This window comes from Panthera tigris, chromosome D1 (assembly GCF_018350195.1).
Source record: "Panthera tigris isolate Pti1 chromosome D1, P.tigris_Pti1_mat1.1, whole genome shotgun sequence".
Taxonomy (NCBI): domain Eukaryota; kingdom Metazoa; phylum Chordata; class Mammalia; order Carnivora; family Felidae; genus Panthera; species Panthera tigris.
In genome coordinates, this window is record NC_056669.1 from 105560795 (window position 1) to 105580360 (window position 19566).

Sequence of the window (19566 nt, forward strand, 5' to 3'; positions counted from 1 at the left end):
TGGACCCCAGGTTTGCTTTCTAAGGGAATCCTGCTTTGAGCAACCCCCATCCACCTCCCAGCTCCAGTATTTACCCCCTTAAGCATTTATTCCCCTGTGTAGTCCTCGTTGATTACTTAGCCCTACACGCTAAGGACTGTTAGATCCCTTAAGGTAAACTCACTTTGAATGTTTATAAGGAGGCAGAGTCATACTAAGTTACTAACATTGATAGTATATGCCCTGGACTTTTATAGAATTAATGTATATTTAATCATCACAACAATCTATATGATTATACTACTGCTAGTCACAGGAAACACACACAGAAAAATGTCACAAAGCTGGTCAATAGCTAAGCTAGGATCCAAACCCATGCAGTATGCATTCACTACACCACTATGCTATGTTGCCTCTCCATAGTGGAGGGAACATCAGCTTTGGAGCTGGGCATCCTAACTCCTTACTTGTAGCCTCAAACCGTTTAGAACCTCAAATTTCTCATCTCCTCAAAGGGGACACCGTCTTTTGTAATAATGCGGTGAAGAGTAAGTAAGAATGCTTGCAAAGCACGTCTTGAGTAAGGAGAGAGTGGGTCCTCGTTATTTGTAAATGAATAAATGCTGAGGAAATACAGGAAGCAAATTAAAAAAGGGACAAAGTATTCACTACAGTGTGGCAAGTGCATTATAGATAACAAATGTATTCTAAATTTATCCTAGAGGTCCAGTAATTTTTTTTAAATCCATAATTATATAGGACTGTGTTCTTTCATCTACTTCCAGGTCAGTACCCTATAGAAATGCAAACATGTGAGGATACACAGAGACATCACAACAAACACTGAAGACAAATGTTCCATTAAAGGGTGACAACTTCTGTCAGTTAAGGAGCATCGTCCTATGCAAAGTTATGCAGCCTTTGACATAACTAAGGAGGTTACAATTTGCCACAAATCATGGAACATTGTGGAACATTATCCGTCATTCCTTTAGTGAATAAAGAAAACATTTGCACTGAACAAAGCACTGCTCTGCTAGGGGGTGATTACCTCCCGAGAAAAAGGGGAACTTTCCTTTATATTCTTCAGTAGTGCTTGAAACTCGTAGAAATGTTATTTCAATAATTAAAAGTTATAAGACCAGCAAAAACGAGGATTGTACTCTGTAGCCATCCCAGACTTTTCTACATCCAGTTAAGTGAAAGAGAAATTCGAAAATACACACTACTCTGGGGGGGAAAAGGACACACGACGCTGAAAAATAGGTGTGTGGAGGAAAATGAAAAGGATCATGAAAAATGCAAATGTCTTCCTTTAACATATCCTTTAATGTTGGTACAGTGGATGTGCAATAAACACAAATTGAGGGGAAGTGGGGGACATCCCTTGGAGTTGGGGGTCCCAGACAACAGCTCAGGCAGGTCCCTCTTTCCATCCCGTGTCAGCCATTCATTTTCACCCACTTCAGACACAGGTGAATTCTGACCCCGGTGTGCCCATCTTTGATATCTAAACAAAAGGCAACAGCGGGAATAGCCTTGCCCCAAACTCCCATCCTGCAGCAGCTTGTTCTCAAAATCCCATTGAGGCCACCAATGCGCCAGAGCCCTTTTGAGGGTGTATGACAGGGGTTGCGATTGGCTAACTACAGCCAACAGGTCTAATGTGGCCGGGGCCTGATTCCTCAGACCCATGAGCTAAGAATGGTTTCTCTGTTTTTACACTGTCGCATGGCTAAGGAAGTACCTATGCAATACCTTTGCTTTTGTCCTCTGGACCTGCAAAGGCTAAATCATTTACTATCTGGTCCTTTAAGTAAAAAGTTCCCAATGCCTTCTGCTCTGTTCCAAACCTTGGCCTGGAGCAGGACAGAAAGTCTGGGACCTGAACAAGCTCTCAGGTTGAGCACTGAGACTCAGCTGGGGCCCGAGTGCCTGGCCATCGACTCTGCTGTCCAGGCTGCTCAGGGCAGCAGTGGGAACTGCCTCCTCCCAGGGAGTCCAGGCCGAGCTCTGCTCCCTAAGCCTAGGCTCCGCTGGGCCTGAGAGGCCCCCAGGCTGCTTCAGAGCCCTGCTGAGGGTCGGGAGGCCACCCGGCGGCGGGGGCAGCCCCAGCGCTCTCGCAGGCAGAAATGCCAGACCAGAGCAGAGCAGCTCAGCAGGGCCAGCACTGTGCCCACCCCGATAGCCACGTGGACCAGGGTAAGCGGTCTGGGGGGCACGGCCAGCCTCCTGCAGGGCCCGAAGGGAGGGCCACCCACCTCCTCGAGGCCCTCCCCACCTGCCTGCGGCACGCTGCTTTCTCCAGCCCCATTTGCAGCCACCACGCAAACGACGTAAGCGCCCCCGGACTTCAGGCCCTTCAGTTCTGCTCTGCGGACAGTAGAGTTGAGGGGGGGACCCTTCTGGGGAGCCCCGTTGCCCTCCCATAGCAGCAGCCAGTATTGGTGGACCGGAGAGAAGGGGGCGCACCAGTGCACCACTGCGCTGGCATCGTCGGCCACCACGTGCACCTCTCCCAGGCGCGGAGGGTCGGGCGGCTGCGTGGGGCTGGAGAGCCCAGGGCACAGGCAGGCCCTGGGTCCAGCCCTCTGCAGCTCCTTGCACGGCACCTGCAGGTGACGGCAATGGTCATAGTCACAGGGGACGGCCCGCAAAGGAGGCCGTGGCCGGGGTGTCTCATCTTTGTCCTCTTCCTTAAGGTCTTGAGGGGCCAAGGACTGCGTTCTGGGAACCAAGGAGAAGGTGACAGCCAGGAGCCACAGAAGACAGGGAGAGCCCAGCATGGGGCCTGCAAGGGAAGGAGGTGGATAGGTCAAGACTGCCCAGACGCCATGCCTTCTAGGGCCCTTCCCTCAACAAAATCTCCGGGGACGGGGAACACAGCTGGGGGCCAGGAGGAGACCAAGAGAGAGGAGGAAAGGAGACTGACACTCTTAATTTGTCCACCAACTTCTGAACAGGCGATATGTACTTGGTTTTGGGCAAAAAAAAAACAAGCAAACAAAAAAACCCCCAAATATAGTCTGACACATGGGTGTGTGACCAGCCATGTGTGAAGTACCAGAAACAGTTAATGAATAAGCAAAGTGCTGGAGGGGAAAAGAAGAGGAAATGATTTATTCAGCCTGGGGAAGAAAGGTGGAATATTTCCCAGCTGCCACCCAGAGAAAAGATCTAAGTAAAACAATCATCGGTGGGAGACAGACACAAAAGCCCAAAAGGAGACCGAAATGAGAGAGGAGAGGGAACAGAAGGGGAAACTAAGGACCTTGGAACCCTCTCCACCTGTCAAGGGAGTTCCAGTCCCTGCCTGCTCCCCCCCCCCCCCACCTCCCACCACTCTTCCCTGGCCCCCAGCAGCCTCTCACCGGTGGGTGGGTCTTGCGGCAGCTCAAATCTTCAAGCAGATGTCTTTGGGTCTGAGGCTGAGCCCCCAGGCGCACAGGCTGCGCAGTCAGGTTTTGTCAGTGTCTTCTCTTCAATTTCAATTCTCTTTTGGCTCGAAGCTTTTATACCCTTCAACTATGATGTCACCACGTAGCCCCCCTCCCCCGGCCCCCCCTCTATCCCCGTGAATGCCAAGAAGCGGGCTGGTCCCTTCAGAGGGCCTGAGTCACGGGGCCAGGGAAGGGGGTGGGGGGGAGCCACATGCAGCTGTTTCATCTGGAGGCCGGGATGCCTGGGTTCTGAAAGGGGATTGGAATGTGGAAAGCAGCCAGGAGCTGAGAATCAAAAGGCTGAAGTTATGTGGAGGGGTGAGGAGGGGAGCATGAAACAGAGGGCCACCTGGCTGGAATCAGAGAAGAAAACAGCTGTGGGCAGCATGGGGCCTGGGCTACAAAATGCTGTTTCGGTAAAAATCATACCACATCCATGGCAGTCATTTCCTGTCTTCTGCCTCCCAATGGACGGAGAAAGGGAGGGGTGCACAGGCCAGAATGATGTAGCCCAGCTCTCCAGACCCGCCCTACATGATCCCCCTCCCCAGAGGGAGATGAAAGAATCACGTGGATGGAGTGGGCAGGATAGGTTTTCTCTCCTTGGACTTCCTAGGTTTGTGAACGGGAACAGCTGTACCCAAAACAGTCCAGGGTCTGGAGGCCTTCCCCACCGGCAGCCCCCAACAAGACAACCTCCTCCAATTCGGGGTGGCAAGGAGGATGCCTGGGGAACACAGGATTTCCAATGGCCTTGAATCCATTTCAAGGAGTCAGGGAAGCAGCTGGCATGAAAATAGTTTATTGGGGGAAGCCACAGGAAAGGGAAGGGAGGCAGGTGGGAAAGGGCTGGAATGTGGGGACTCTGCCTTGTTCTCTTCAGGAACTAGAGCAGGTGGGCCGCTGTCGGAGATTGCCCACAGAGGGTTCAGAGCTGCCCAGAGTCTCCGGGGCAGGGGCAGAGGCAGAGGCAGAGGCAGAGGCAGAGGCAGAGGCAGAGGCAGGGGCAGGAAGGTTGGCCTCCGTCAGCAAAGCTGCATCTACCCAAGAGCCTGAACCTGGGCCAGGGGAGGGAGAAACAAAGTTAAATCGGAAATTAACCAACCAGGGGCCCTTCTCCCCCAACCAATATAATGTCCCCCCTACCCACATGCCACCCCACTCCGCCTGGGCCCCTGTGCCGAGTGCCCCTCACCATCACTGGCCTCTGGCTCCAGCTCCTCCTCTCCAGTCAAGGGCTGCTGATCGGGTTTCTCCTCCTCCGAGAGCTGACCCTCTGCAGCCACAAGGGGAACGCAGAGGTCAGACTGGAAGAGGCTGAAGGGGACACCTGAGGAGGTGTTAGGAAGGAGGATGGGAGAGCTGCGGCACCACCATACCTGCCCCTGGCGGGTCTTCAGGGCTCTCACCGCAGTCCTCTGTGATGTCTGACAGCTGCGTTGACTCCTCCTGGCCTTGGGGCCCTGTGCCTCCAGAGCGGGGAGAGGGCAGGGGAGGGCTAGGGTGGCTGCACCCAGGCGACGCCTCCTCCAGCCTGTCCTCTGACCCTCAGCCCAGCTGTGGGGGGCCTAAAGCTTCACCCTGGATAACACGGGAGTCCCCTCTCACCCAGCTCCCCAACCGTCATGCCCACCTGGAGGGTGGGCAGAGATTCTTCGCCGCACTGCCTTCCGGGAACTGTCTCTTTTCCGGACGTTTACCTGTGGAGGAGAAATTAGTGAGCAGCAAGGGTGTGCTTCCCGCGCAGTGATCTGGGCCCTAACGCCCGAGCCCCATGACACGCCCCAGCCCGCCCCTCAGTTAAAGAAGGATCATGAAGTTGGGGGGCGGGGCAGGGGGAGAGAGGAGGTCCTTCCTGACCTGCAGAGACAAGCGGTGGCGGGGCCAGATGCCCCCCCACACCCACTGCATGTAGCTGAAGAGCACGATGACGCTGAGGAACGTGAAGTTGCTGGCGATGCCGATGAAGGCACAGGTCATCGGGAAGTTGTACAGCAAGTACCTGAGGCAGGAAGTGGGCAGCGGTTACTGGAAAGCACCAGCCTCCCCGCTTCCCAGAAATCATTTCTGGGGAAGTTCAAGGCAGTTTCCCTCCAAGACAGCCCCCAGGGGAGCTGCGGAGGCCCCCACTCGAGCGGCTCCTCACCTGAGCCCGGTGAAGTGGGCGTGGATGCGGAGGTAGGCTCCGTACATCTGGACGCGCTTGCTGTGGATCTCGATGATCGCGCCGGTGGTCGGCACATACTGCGGAGGGCGGGGCAGCGAGCGTCAGGCCGGGGTCCCGCTGCTGTCACTCTTCCCAGCCCAATCTGAGCCCCACTTGCGGCGTCTGTGGCCGCCCCTGCTGACCGAGCCCAGAGGCTCCTCAGGTAGAACTCTGAGCTCCTGGGGAGAGCAGTCTCTAGTCTTCCTTCGCCCCCCTTACCGAGTTCTCTCTGTATTCCGGGTAGAGCTCCACCTCCAGGAGCTGCTTCTGCTCTGCAAAGCCAAACAGCAGGAGGCTAGAGAAGACCAGTGTGTCAAGCATCTGGAGCAGGTCTGAGCGGTAATGCAACATCACCTGCGAGGAGGGGAGAGGTTGGGGATGGGTACCCCCAGACTGCCGCCGCCCTACCAACCCCTCAACCTTCCTCGGGTCCCCTGCTCCCTCATTTTCACTTCCTACCATGCCCCCACCCCCCCCCCCAAACAAGCCTTGGCCCAATCATTCCAACTGCTTGAGTAACATCCCTCCTCTCCTCAATCCACGTCTCCATTCCAGCGCAACAAGGGTCCCTCTTCTAAGAACTTCATGGGTTAAGCCCAACACTGTCTCTGATCTTTCCCCCACGCAGTTCTACGATCCAGAATAGACCCTAAGTTCCAGTGCTCCAGCTGAAGCATTTTTCCCCGTGTAGACATTCAGAGATACGCTTCATCACGTGGCTCTGTTGACAGTTCATGTTAAGAATGGAGTCTTGGGGCCTGGGTGGCTCAGTCGGTTAAGCAGCCGACTTCAGCTCAGGTCATGATATCACGGTTCGTGAGTTCGAGCCCCGTGTCGGGCTTTGTGCTGACAGCTCAGAGCCTGGAGCTACTTCGGAGTCTGTGTCTCCCTTTCTCTCTGCCCCTCCCCTGCTTGCTCTCTCTCTCTCAAAACTAAACATTAAAAAAAAAAAAAAAAAAAAAAAAGGATGGAGTCTAATATTTATTGCACGCCCACCATGTGCTAAACCCTAACTGGTCTCGCTATGGGACCATTACTTTCATACCCAGTTAATATGGCTTTGTAACCAAGGAGTTAAAGAAGTAGTCTCTCAGCTAGTAGGTTTCTGAGACAGAATGCCAGCAGACATCCGCCGGGCTCTAAAGAAGCCCATTTTGGCTCCCCTCTTCAGGCTTTGCCCCAAAGCTGGACGTGCTCATCAGATACCTGGGGTGTCTGTCTGGCTTGGTAAACGGACTCCTCTTCCCGATCCTGATGTGTCTGTGACCTCCAGAGCTAGGATGTCTTCTCCTGGAACCCTACCCAGATATTCTGCCATCCGCTGTCATCGCCACACCCTCCCAGATAGGCCACGGACACTTACGGAGCGTGAAGAAGTGGAGATGATTCGGCCACCTCTGGTGTAGCATGAAATGGTGACTAAGAACATGCCCAAGTCTTGATTCACAGGGGACTCTGGCAGCTCAAGCTCTAAGGTGACGCGGTACGGCTGTCCATACATCAGCACCTGCCCAAGGTAGCCCCCATCTCTCTTCAAAAAATTTTGTTTTTAATTGTACGGTCTCTGTTCCACCTCCCCCCATCCCTCCGAATAGGGCCACAATCTCCCTGGTTAGCGGAGCAGGCCTCTCAGGGCTCTCATCCCAGGAGGGTGCTGCCCCCTTGTGGTGGCCAGGTCCCTCCTACTTCGGAGAGCTTCGGCATCCTATGCTTTGGCTAAACCGCTCTCTGCTCTGTTCTGAGAAAGGCTGCGTCACACATTTCTTTTCCAAAAGTGAACCATCCTGTTGCCAACTGGGCCATCTGTGACTCAGGCCTCTGTCCCCGTGAGGCCATCCCCCTGGGCCCAGCCCGCCTTCACTTATATTATTAATTAACCAAGCACCAACTCCCGAGCCACCTCTCAGGCTCTGTCACTCCAGATCATCTTTGTGGCACTCTGGGTCCTTACCTGGCTTCTTTTGGTAGAACCCTGAGACTCACAGTGGGAAGGCGTCTTCGTTGGGATTAACCTCAGAAAGCTAAAGATTTGCCACCAAACATACCCTAGTTTTTCCTGACCATTCCTGTACTCTTCTAACCCTTTATTCAGCTCTCAGCTGTAGCACGACCTCAGGGTGCATATACAAGAATCACAGGGGCAAGAGTAAAGTTTCTGTATTTAAGGGAACGGATTTTTTTTTTTTTTTTTGAGAGAGAGAGAGAGAGCACGGGGGAGGGGCAGAAAGAGAGACAGAGGATCTGAAGCAGGCTCTGTGCTGACAGCAGACAGCCTGATGTGGGGCTTGAACTCACAAACCGTGAGACCATGACCTGAGCCGAAGTGGCACACTTAACCGACTGAGCCATCCAGGGACCCCCAAGGGGAATGAATTTTAAAAAAGCAAACCCAAAACCCAACCCATAGTGAATCGCCTCCAAAATCCAGATATGATTGAGGGTGTGTTGAGCACTATCACTAAGGTAAAACGTGGAAAACTACTTCTCAAAGTCCTTTTTTATACAGATTCTGCTTTTCAGAATGAAGTACTATCTGTTGGAAAAAAAAAAAAAATGGATTCCATGACATTCCTAGCCCCCAGAAGAGGGCTGATGAAACCAGCTGCTTCACTGAATTCTTTGCAACATTATAGTACGTAGTTCTCAGGGTGGGTTGGAGGGAAATAGAGTGACTCCAAGCTTATGGGTAGGAGTTTCTTTTTGGGGTGATTCAAATGCTCTAAAATTGTGCTGGTTGCTTAAAGTCTGCATACACTAGAAACGACAGAACTATAGATTTTAAATGGGTGAATTGTATAGTATGTGAGTTATAGCTCAATAAAGCTGTTTCATATATGTTTTTATTTTTTATTATTTTTTTAAAGCTTATTTATTTTTGAGAGAAAGAGACACACAGAGTGTGAGTGGGGGAGGGTCAGAGAGAGAGGGAGACATAGAACCCGAAGCAGGCTCCAGGCTCTGAGCTGTCAGCACAGAGCCCGACGTGGGGCCGGAACTCACAAACGGTGAGATCAGACCCGAGCTGAAGTCAGACGCCTAACCGACTGAGCCACCCAGGAGTCCCATATAGATGTTTTTAAACTAGTAATTCCGTCTAAATAAACATCATCTCCTCCAATGGGATCGATCCACGGAATTGAATGTCAGAATCTTGAGAATGACTCCACACCTTTGTTCACACCTGTCTGCCTGATGGGCAGATTCCCCTCCTGTTCCTCCTTTCCCACCCAACAATCACCCTTCCTTAAAAGGTCTACTTTGAGCCTCTCCCTCCAATCCTTCACAACTTCTTCTGAAATGCAGAATCTGTATCTTACACTCTGCTACTTTATATAATGAACGAAATGATCAACCCGCTTTAATTACCAGGGACTACCCTGATTGGAGTCCCTGATATTGACATCCCCTCACCCTTCATCTTTCCCTTCCTTCCTCATCCAGCAGCCTCACACACAATTGTTTTAGGCTCTCTGAGCCACCATGCGGATCTCCACAATGGACAGCCGCACGACTGTATGCACCATTTCAGGTGCAGATGTTCTGTGGCTTTGTTTCTAATTCCTTCTCAATGTATTCCATTTATTATTATTTTGAGCCACAAAAGCACACTGAATCAATGCCTTCACAGACGACTCTGTCATGATCTCCAAACTCCTTTCCCGGCAGGATTAAAATGAGAAATCTCTGCCTTGCAACATCCAACATTCTACCTCACTACTTTGAAATCTTCCATTTGGGACCCACTCACCTGGGACCCAAGGTAAGTGTTCTTGATAGCGTATGGCTACCTGGTGGTTGACTGGAAGGAGGGAAAGGATACGCAATCTCCCAGGTTATTGTATTGTCAAACAAGTCCAGGCTAAACACCAATCCCAGGGGACCCCAGATGCTAATGCTTACACTCCTCCCTTCAGAGTGACCATTTATTTCTATCCTGTGTAAGTCAGTGTCCTCTCAAGAACCACTTTTAAAAGACACTTTCCGGGGTGCCTGGGTGGCTCAGTCGGTTAAGCGGCCGACTTCGGCTCAGGTCCTGATCTCGCGGTCCATGGGTTCGAGCCCCGCGTCGGGCTCTGTGCTGACAGCTCAGAGCCTGGAGCCTGTTTAGATTCTGTGTCTCCCTCTCTCTGACCCTCCCCTGTTCATGCTCTGTCTCTCCCTCTCTCAAAAATAAATAAAACGTTAAAAAAATTAAAAAAAAAAAAAAGACACTTTCCAGGGGCACCTGGGTGGCTCAGTCAATTAGGCACGCAGTTGATTCTTGATTTTGGCTCAGGTCATGATTTCACGGTTCATGAGATTGAGCCCTGGGTTGGGCTCTGTGCTGAGCGTGGAGCCTGCTTGGGATTCATATTCATTCATTCTCTCTCTCTCTCTCTCTCCGGATTCATATTCTCTCCTCCTCCTCCCTCCCTCCCTCCCTTTCTGTCCCTCCCTGGCTTGCTCTCTCAAAATAAATAAACATTAAATAAAGTTCTTAGTAAGTTTGACCACTGATTATTACTAATTATGTTGCTAACGACTCAAAACACTCTGGTCATCAAAAACAATGTTGATGCTCCAAAGGTCCTTTTGAAGTGTTCAGGGAGCCTACCCTTTTCAGAGCCTCCACCAGCTTGCCTAATATAAATAGATGCACCCCAATTCTGCATTTCCCAGGGATTCTGGGTTTGTTGAAGTCATACCGGCACGTGGCCCATCTCCTGGCACAGTACCCTTTGTAACGGCAGGTTACACATATTTGTCAACAGTTTCATAATCTTACATACAGGCTTTCAAAACGCCTGGGTGGTTTCCATCCCAGTCCAGTGACATAGCTGATTGGTTGATTCACATTCACTGAGGTCTAAAACACATCTAATAGCTATAGCTTGTCTGAAATAATCTGAGAGAGCATCGCTAACATCTGCAGCAGGAACATCCACACGCTTCAGATTTTACTTTTCCTTTAACCTCCTTTTCCTTGAGAGCCTTCCTCTTAGTCTCCATTGCTCAATCCCTGCTCACCAGGTCTTTTTCAAGCCCTCCGATTTCAAGTCTTCAGAGCTCTAATGAAACCTCTCTTCAGCTCCCATACTCACCCGATCACGTCCACCCTTAGCCAGCGAGACATTGGCAACAGGGAAGGAGCAGAGTAAGGAGGTGGAGGAATCACAGTCAGTCCTAGATGAGAATGGGGATGATACTCTGCTAAGTTAAGAGGGTCTGCCTTACCTGTCTGTACACTTCCTTGGGCCCCTAGGGCTCCCTCTTGTCCCCCATCCCTTCTTCCAGAACAGGCACCCTTCTCTCTGTCAGAGAGAGATGGAGAAGAAATGCAGCCAGGAGATTCAAGACACCTGAATGATTCTTTCTCTTCCTGCCACCTCAGCTCCTCTCCTCTCATTAGAGTGGAAATTCTTAAGCAGGACTCCATGGACACTTCGTTGAACGGTTTCAGACTCAAATGTTTCTAAAGACCCACTTGGAGAGCTTCATAAAAATGCGGATTCCTGGGTCCTAGCCCCAGAGTCTGATTTAGTAGTTCTGGTCTGGGGCCTAGTTTGAGGAAAGTCCTCCCAAGGAATCCACAGATGGTCTTAAAGAGGCTGACACACCCCTCCAACTTGTAAGCAAAATTATACATGGGTGTGCGTATGTATACATATATATACACACATACATATACATATATGTGTATGCATATATATATATATATATGTACAGATGTCTGTATAAGCTTTAAGTAAGTTCTACACCCAACATGAGGCTTGAATTCATGACCCTGAGATCAAGGGTCACATGCCCTCCCGACTGAGCCAGACAGATACTCCCTTGCATACATGTTTTTATAGCAGAAAGGGCCATAGCTTTCATGAGATCCATGCCTCCTAAAAGTTCAAGCAGCTCTGACTTAGAAATTACAGTTCATGATCAGGGACTCAAGACGGGGGAGGGGGAAAATGACTTTGGACCATTGATAACAATGTCCTTGTCAGTATCTCTAGATTAGTCCTATGGCCCATGTTAAGAGAAGGGGAGAGAATTTGGTTAAGGCCCGTAAAATCAGAAGGAACTAGGCAAGTCCCAGGCAAGAAGCAGGACTCTGGGACTTTAGGTACCTAGTCACTTTGTGCTTGCATAATCTCTATTGTGCAGGATTATCAGGAGTGGGAGGAAGGCAACTTGTTGCTTTCCTAATACGTTCTTTACTGAAGGCTAGCTTAGTTCTGAGATGACTCGAGGGATGTGGTTGGCTAAGAGGTCTAGAGCGGCCCTGAGAGAGGTCTGATCCAACCCAAACAGAACAGACCCACACAGTGACAGCCTAAAAGAGGGATTTTTTTTTCCTTATTTTTAATCAAAGATTTCAGTAACCAGAGGTAGAGCTAGGACCTCAGAGCACTACCAACCCAGAGCTCCCTCAGCCTTGGGCTGTGGAAGGTAAGAAATCATATAAACACACTGGGCTCCATGTTCTCCTCTGTAAATGAGGGGGTTGAACTGAATAAGCTCTAAGGGCCCTAACAGCAATTCTCTCAAAGGATGACTCCACTTCAGGAGAAGACCCCTCTCACCTGTAGTAGAAATGCACAGGGCTGAGGTGGCTGACTGTCGGCATGTAGGAATAGTAGAAAGAGCCGTAGAGGAAGACAGACACCCAGAGCAGGAGAAGGACGGTACAGAAGAGCACCCCAAACTGCAGCAGCAGCTTGCGGGCACGACCCGCCAAGACGTGGCCCACCTCCTGGGCCCACAGCAAGGCGGGTACTGGTGGGTCATTGACCATGGCAGGGAGTGCGGAGTGTCTGGCCCCAGGTTCAGGCTTTGAGTTCTTAGCTGCTCGGTCACTTGGACGCCACCCCTGGCCATGGGATGAAGAAGCTGGTGGTTCCTGGAAAAAGACGGAGAGGGGGGAAAAATGGCTCTTTCCCCAGGGATGGTGGAGACAACAAGGACAAGTTTACTGGACTGGCTTGGAGGAACCAGAGATAGCTGGACAGACACAGCATAGACTTTGTTTCATATGGCTTTTCTCCAAATGGCTACGCTTCCCAACCAATTATCCCTTCCCTTTCTTTCACTGTGCTTTCTTCACCCCCAGTGACAGAACAACTTCGCTGAATTTGTCCTCTGGACACCTGATTCTGGGACAGGCTACCTTGACACTCATCCATAGCAATATATAATATACATAAAACGAGCACCTTAAAAGGCTTTTACACACGTGATGACACGGAGTCCACACTGCGAGCTGGCTGCACGGAGGCTGCGCGACTTGCCTAAGGTCGTACAGCCGCACTGAGAGCCAGCTGCCTAAGTGCCGTCAGAACTGTCTCCCGAGTTTCTCCTCTCCCGAGCGCACAACTGCGCTCGCTCCCGGACAGGGCCGCCCTCCACGCCGGGCCGGGAGTCCTGCAGCCAACGGCCGCTCCCCGCCACCACCCCTTCCGGCTGGCGGTGGGCGCGGCGCCCGGAGCCCCCACCGAACCGCGCCCCCAGGGAACCCAGCCCGCCCGCCGCCGCAGCTCTGCAGACTCACCAGCTCGCGGGCTGCCGCGGCAACGGCGACAAGAGACTTCCGCCTCCCGTGGAAGCCCCGCCCCCTCCCGCCGGCCGCCTTTGCGGCCCCGGGAGGCGGGACCTCACTCAGGGGAGGAGCCCGGCGCAAGGGGCGGGGTCTGCCGGGCGGCGGGTTTCCCACCTCGCGCTCGGCGCAGAGTCTCTCCCTGCGGTGGGTTACCCAAACCAAAGAGGACAAGCGCCTTCCTTCAGGCCTCAAGATTTGCCCCCACGGCATGCTATGAGTCAGCAGCATCCCCCCTCAGACCGGCCCTCCGCCCACCTTCACCACCGGCCATTTAAATCCCGCAAAGGGGGAAAGAGGCGGTTATCCAGCTGGCGCTGATTTTTGTCGCCCACAGCTCCTTGCACCTGTAGGCGTCCTAGGCGGAGGGCACTGCCGGCCGGCCGGCTGGCCCCTATTCACAGCTGTGATAGTATTTCAGCTCCGTGTTTTGTCTCCAGCATTTGGGATCGACCTCCTCTGACCCTAACTAGACTCCCTCAGAGTCCCCACAGCGCACCAATCTAGACTAGATCTTGGCAGACGGTACCTTCTATTTTGTACATGACTCTTCACCCCGAATAACATCCCTCAGAGGGTAAGGTCAGTGTACGTCTTTGCATTCCACACAGCACCAAGCACAGCTCTGCAGGTCTGGGAAGTATTCTATCAAACCAATTCCCCCCACCCCAAACCCACCCAGGAAGCCCATCTGTTTCAATAAACACCCAATGACTCTCCCCACAATTCCCCCTACCTCTTCTTTGTCCGATTCTTTGATCTGGTATCTGCACACCTCTTTCCCCCCAGCTTCTTGTTCTTTAGGCATCTTCCTGACGTCCCTTGTCGCCCCTGGATCTTCCATTCGAATCACTTGTGGCTAGAATATGAACTGGTTGGTGATCTAGAAGCTGGTTACCTGTAGCTCATCACATTTTCCTGGGTATAGGGAATGGAGGGTCCCTGGGAAAGACAAGAAGATTCAGGTACTACATGCTATGTCAGAGCGGAGGGAGGAGGGAGGAGGGGAGGGCGACTGCCCAGCTGATGTCAGATTTTCAAATGAGCAGGGTCCCCCGCAGCCAGTACTGACTCCACTGCAGGGGATGTCACAGGTCCAGACCACCCCATATAAAGGGGGAGGGGGGGGGGAGGAGAGTCGGCCTGGGCCTCAGCTCCTTCCAGCTCCTTCGTAGCCCAGACTCAGAATGCCTGCAATGGGGGAAGGGCAGCTAAGAGAGACCGGTAACAGTGGGGGTGTGCGTAGGGGCTGCAGTCAGCAGCCAGGCTCCCCCATTGGCCGGGCAGTTGGTATGCTCCAGTATCCGAGCAGCTCCTTCTAGCATCCTTCATCCTTCAGGTACCAGCGTCTGGGCAGTGCTGGAGCTTCAGGAACTGGGTCCAGCCCTCGACGGACCTCTGCCCTGACCCTCCCCAGTGGCCTTCTTTGTGTCAGCTGCTTCGGCTGCTGCAGCAGATACTTTCAGCGGCAACTCCCTGCAAGGTGGGGCACCCATCTCAGGCAGGTTTTGTGCACCCCACTGACTACTCCCCAGGGCTGCCACACTGCCTGTGGCTTCAGGTGAGTAGGGAGCATCCTGCTTTTCTCCCGTTGGGGCTCAAGGGGGCAGGTGGGGGTTATGTGCCCTCCTCAACAGGGCGGGGCTCTTGCTGGTTGAGGCTTCCAGAGCTGGGAACACATGGCTGGAAGAGCCAAAAAGCCTTAAATCGTTTGTATGTTTAATGATCTGTGGCCCAGGTCGTGTGGGAATTTGGGGGGGGGGGGGTATCTCATCCCACCTTCTCCATTTCCTTAGCCTGGGAAGACAGGGATGGGAAAGGCCCCTGGAGGATGGAGATTCGAGAAACAAAATACTGGGCCACATGACCCCAGCCTTGTAAAGGCAGATGAAAAATGAACATGGGAGGGGGGGGGGGGTCTTCAGAGAAGATTAGGCAGCACCCACCCACCTCCATTATGCTCCGAGCTATCCCTCTCTTTTCTCCAGGATGAAAGGGGAGACCCCTGTGAACAGCACTATGAGTATTGGGCAAGCCCGCAAGATGGTGGAACAGCTTAAGATTGAAGCCAGCTTGTGCCGGATAAAGGTGGGTGGACCCTGGATCCTATTAGTTGGCCCACTTGTGCTGTAGGTCCCCAAACCTCAGGTTAAGAGAGGTTTTCTTTCCTTGACTCCCTGCCATCAGGGGAGGAGTCTCCGGTTCTGTAAGGGCAGCCGTCCCCTGGCCACTGTCGGGAATGAGGGAAGAGAATACTGTCTTAAGGAGCCCTAGAGATGGCAAAGATAACCCATTTGGGGAGGGAGGCTGCAGCCCCTCTCAGGGGATCTGGCTAACCATCCCCCTCCTGGCTGTGTCCCAGGTGTCCAAGGCAGCAGCAGACTTGATGACTTACTGTGATGCCCACGCCTGCGAGGATCCCCTCATCACCCCTGTGCCCACTTCGGAGAACCCCTTCCGGGAGAAGAAGTTCTTCTGTGCCCTCCTCTGAGTCGCCCCGTCCCTCCCCACAAGCTCTTCACCTTTCCTTCTCCTAGGCCCTTCCTTAGGTCAGTAACTGTCGTGAGCCCCTGAGGGTCCCTGCATCCCATCCCTAGCCCTTGTCCAACCCTGTGAGGTTATCTGAAGCACAAGGCTCTCCGTCACCTATCTGTCGACCCCATTTCCTCGCCCACTTCGGCCGACCCCAAGTACCCCCTGACTAGGGGAGCCCCCTTAGCTCCGTCCCCAGAAGGGCCGTCCGACTGCCAGCGTCCTGCCGGCTTCTCTCTGTGACCCGCTCAGACAATGGAGAGAGGGGTGGGCCGGGTGCTTGCTCTCAGTCTCACCTGGAGCTATCAGAAGGGTAAAGCCATTTGAAGAATAAAGTCATCCAGAGTCTCAGAGGACAGCTCCTGTGTTAGCGTTCTTGGGGAGAGGATCATCAATCTGTAGATCTGGGACTGTGTACGGCAGGTGAAAGGCTTGCCATACCCAAGGAATAGGGCTAGTCAAATCAGTTTAGACACCGTCTAGGATCGGAGACCGCCTGGATTGGGGGGATGCCGGGCGCAAGACAGCGTCTCGCGTGGAAGAATTTAGTTACAACAGACACTCAGGGGGCCACGGAAAGCACTCACACCCCCGCGCGCGCGCGAAAGCACTGAACGCAAATGAAAATGAAAACAGACCGAACAGGGCGGCTCTTAGGAAGGGATCTTGAGGGCAGTCGCAGACAGCAGGAACTCAGTAACGGAGGGGAGGAGCTCGGCCCCAGTTCCTGCGAAGGGGCAGGTTTTGCTTCTAAGATGGCCGCGCCCACAGTGGGCCCCTTTCCAAGATGGCCACCGCCATGGGATCCGCGCCAATATGGCGGCCCCACGTCACTGGGTTTCACCGTACAGGGCTTCCGAGCTATCCCCATACTTAAAATGGCGGCCCCAGGCATCTGGAGTTCTCAATATGGTCCCTTCTGTGTTCATCTGGTCTCAAAATGGCTGCCCCTGCCCTCGTCAACTCGATGCCCATTCCTACCCACCCCGGAGTCTCGAAGTCGACGTCCCCCCAATCCAGGTGAAAGCACACGGGTGACTATAAGCAAAGATCGTGGGACAAGGGGACCCCGGCAAGCACAGCGTAGCAGGCGCTGGGAGCGTGGATCTTGCGAGGGAATCTCGTTTCTACTGCCTGCCAAGCAGAGGATGCCTTTGGAGTGTAAACAGAAGTGTGCGGTCAATGCCCGGCGCCGTTCCTCTCAGGCGCCTTTCCTTGGTTGCCTCCTGGTGTCCCTAGGAGCTGGATAAGCCCGAAACTGTTTCAGTTTGGGCTTCCTGGTAGAGCTTACTATGTTCCCCTTTCCCTCTCAGACCCATTCGGTCACATCCGCCAGAAACAACGTCCCCGCCCCTCGTGTGCCTACCAGCCTTCGTAGTGGTCCCAGCATGCTGTCTGGCCAGATGCCAAAACTAAGGCTTAAGGTCTCACGAGCGCCTCCCAGATTCAAACTTGGCGGAGGTTTAGAAGCCCAGAATGCTCTTCTAGAAAAAAGCCTTTTCCTTCCAAGGGCGAACATATGGAGGTGGGACCAGGGCCAAGGCAGGTAAGCTAACAGTCCGAGGATGTCTGCTTCTTATGCACTATCAACATCCCCCAAATTCAGGAATACATCCTAACCGTAGGAAGCCTAGGTCATGTTTCTTGCTGGAATATACTTTGCGGGGGTGGGGGTGGGGGGGTGGGGAGGGGGGGGAGTGCTGAAGGGAGGAGCCACCCTGAAGTAACAGAAGGGTGACCTGTTTTAGGGATAGCCATCACCCCCAGCTTCCCCACGCCCCCACTTCCTTCACGCAGTAAGACAGTAAGCATACAGGAATGCAGAGAGGAAACCAAGGGAATAAAGGGCATTCTACCAGGAACCGAACTTAGTCTCCTACGGATGTATCCACAGGTCCAGGGGCACCCGATGAACTTGGGGCACCTTCAGGAACAGCAGCTTTCCAGCTGCTGCTGAATTTCTGAGCCCTAACAGGCCCTGGAGGTAATCTAATTCATTACCTCATCCTACAGTGGGGACCCTACTACCCTCATTCTGTTCAGGAGTCCGCTTTAGTTTCTTCTTGGGTGTTTCATGAAAACTCCTGAAAGGATCAAGTCTATTTTAATCCCTGCATCCTGAAAGTGTCTGGCACATAGCTGGCACTCAAATATTTAATGAATGATTGTACTATATACGCTTAAGTAGCAAGCAGTGCAGAGCAGTCACTAAGAACCTTGCTCTTTTTCTACTGCATCAAAGTGTTGGGCAAACTCCAGAAGAGTAAGTGAAAATTTCCACGTAAGTTCAGACTTGGTATAAAAAGCCAGAAGTGCTCAACAAAGGTAGTCTTGATAGGAGTTGTGTGTGTGTTGTTTTAAGCCTCTGCTTAATTTTTCTGCACAACTTTCATACTCCTCAGATTGGGGGTGATGGCTGTAGCCCTAGCTGGGGAAAAAGGGGGTTTAAGAGGTTACCAGAGACCAGACATTAACTATAATTAACCACTAAAACTTATTAATTAGCTCTAACACTGAGTAACTTTAAATATTCCAGAGTATGGGCAAACACTGAAATCAAGGATAGCCTTTATATATACACAGCTGTAGGTCCCTGGGGTCTGAACATCTGTCTCGTACAGAGGGAGGAGTTAGAGCAGGACCTGTATCTGTTACAGCACAACCGTTCCCAAACCGGGGTTGTGAGCCTGTAGGCGTCTCAGCCTTGAGTCCTTGAACATGTATTAGAATTACAATTAGGATCAGTTAGTGCTAGTAATGCGGTGGTGCTTTTGTTAATTCAAGTGACATTCTCATTCCCCAAAATAAGCCCTATCTAACATCTTCCATGGTATAGGAAGGCTTTTCCTCTAAGTGACAACTAATCATTAATAAACTTACTTGGCTCCCAAATGGAACCGGCTTTACCTTGAACCTTAAGCATTTGAGTGGTTTTAGTACAGGCCAAATGGATCATGATTTATCATGTATTTTCTTCTACTCCAGTGGCCCAGGCGCTCAGAAGCAGGCACTAAGGAGGCTAACAATCATCAAGTGAATAGTAGAATCAGAAGGGAGTAAGAGCCACGCAAGAGGAAAACCAGCCTTGGTTGGACCCAGTATGACTTGAGGAAGCAGCACCAGAAATCGGTCAATCCATCCCCCCCATGACACACTCCACCCCAGTCAGTGCAGCCACAGGAGATAGGGTGAATTCAATCCAAATGGTTATTTATTCTAAAACTGGAAGCTACGGTGCCTACATTTTTGCCAGGATGTAATGAGAACAGGGGAGGAAAAAGTTACAGATGTAAACAATGACACAGTTACATTTTTTTTTTTTAAACGGTAAAACCCTTTTTTACTGGCCACTTCCAAGAATGCTTTACAGGTTGTGCAAAAACATTTACAGGCTCCATGTGGTGTTTGTTTTTCTCACAAGCATTTCCATCTACAACAACTACAAAAGACGTCTGATAAAACACTAAACAAGTCTTCTAAGGAAAACAAGGCTAGGGATCCCTCTTGGTAAATCCACATTTTCCCCGTAACAAATTTTTTTTTTTTTTTTCCACAATAAAAAGACAGAAACAAAACCCAGACATCTACAGTTGCTGCAAGGGATCTCTTGGGCTAAACCAACAAGGATGTGGCAGTTTCACTCTCCATCCATCAGAAAAACAGCGTTTTTGTTTTTTTTTTTAAAGATGACTTTCTGGTGTCAAAAATTAACAGCAAGTACCTTCCCCTGGCTCCCCCCACCCCCCCAATCGGCTTAAGCTCTTTGCCCCCCCCCCCCGCCGGCCCTGAGGGCCTAGCACCCCCAAACCATGTGAGACTCTAAAAAGATACTATTCGCTGGA

General features: G+C 51.9%; 3 protein-coding genes across 12 annotated transcripts; 1 reads left to right on the forward strand and 2 right to left on the reverse strand.

Moving 5' to 3' along the window:
• Window positions 1–1285: 1285 nt before the first annotated feature.
• Window positions 1286–4133, reverse strand: LRRN4CL (LRRN4 C-terminal like). The gene is made up of 2 exons (XM_042957922.1): window positions 3351–4133; window positions 1286–2770 (listed from the first exon to the last, which is right to left on the reverse strand). The coding sequence occupies exon 2, from the start codon at window positions 2763–2765 to the stop codon at window positions 2043–2045; it is 723 nt and encodes a 240-aa protein (XP_042813856.1). The 5' UTR covers window positions 2766–2770; window positions 3351–4133; the 3' UTR covers window positions 1286–2042.
• A 72-nt stretch (window positions 4134–4205) lies between these two features.
• Window positions 4206–16505, reverse strand: BSCL2 (BSCL2 lipid droplet biogenesis associated, seipin). Of its 9 annotated transcripts, none has more exons than XM_007091948.2 (12): window positions 16363–16505; window positions 13929–14134; window positions 12183–12499; window positions 10707–10788; window positions 6989–7132; window positions 5845–5979; window positions 5566–5663; window positions 5280–5421; window positions 5053–5119; window positions 4799–4888; window positions 4615–4695; window positions 4206–4477 (listed from the first exon to the last, which is right to left on the reverse strand). In XM_007091948.2, the coding sequence occupies exons 2-12, from the start codon at window positions 14034–14036 to the stop codon at window positions 4299–4301; spliced, it is 1443 nt and encodes a 480-aa protein (XP_007092010.2). In that variant the 5' UTR covers window positions 14037–14134; window positions 16363–16505; the 3' UTR covers window positions 4206–4298. The 9 variants fall into 9 exon arrangements, with proteins under 9 accessions (XP_007092010.2, XP_007092007.2, XP_015397503.2 ...); XM_007091945.2 differs by having other exon boundaries at window positions 4799–4891; XM_015542017.2 differs by having other exon boundaries at window positions 4799–4882; window positions 16363–16504.
• On the forward strand, window positions 13741–15841 carry GNG3 (G protein subunit gamma 3). Of its 2 annotated transcripts, none has more exons than XM_042957923.1 (4): window positions 13741–13769; window positions 14532–14753; window positions 15181–15280; window positions 15555–15841. In XM_042957923.1, exons 3-4 carry the CDS (start codon window positions 15182–15184, stop codon window positions 15681–15683), a joined length of 228 nt encoding a protein of 75 aa, XP_042813857.1. In that variant the 5' UTR covers window positions 13741–13769; window positions 14532–14753; window position 15181; the 3' UTR covers window positions 15684–15841. The 2 variants fall into 2 exon arrangements, with proteins under 2 accessions (XP_042813857.1, XP_007092014.1); XM_007091952.3 differs by lacking the exon at window positions 13741–13769 and adding an exon at window positions 14076–14157.
• Window positions 16506–19566: the final 3061 nt, after the last annotated feature.

Bases quoted from the DNA above. Each gene is read 5' to 3' on its own strand.
- LRRN4CL (XM_042957922.1), bottom strand. From the start codon at position 2,765: ATGCTGGGCTCTCCCTGTCTTCTGTGGCTCCTGGCTGTCACCTTCTCC.
- BSCL2 (XM_007091945.2), bottom strand. From the start codon at position 14,036: ATGGAAGATCCAGGGGCGACAAGGGACGTCAGGAAGATGCCTAAAGAA. The intron at 7,133-10,706 runs GTGAGTATGGGA...TACCTTGGGCAG, and splicing joins CTAAGGGTGGACGTGATCGG to GTGCTGATGTATGGACAGCC. The intron at 5,980-6,988 runs GTAAGTGTCCGT...CCCTCCTCGCAG, and splicing joins TCTCCACTTCTTCACGCTCC to GTGATGTTGCATTACCGCTC.
- GNG3 (XM_042957923.1), top strand. From the start codon at position 15,182: ATGAAAGGGGAGACCCCTGTGAACAGCACTATGAGTATTGGGCAAGCC. The intron at 15,281-15,554 runs GTGGGTGGACCC...GCTGTGTCCCAG, and splicing joins CCAGCTTGTGCCGGATAAAG to GTGTCCAAGGCAGCAGCAGA.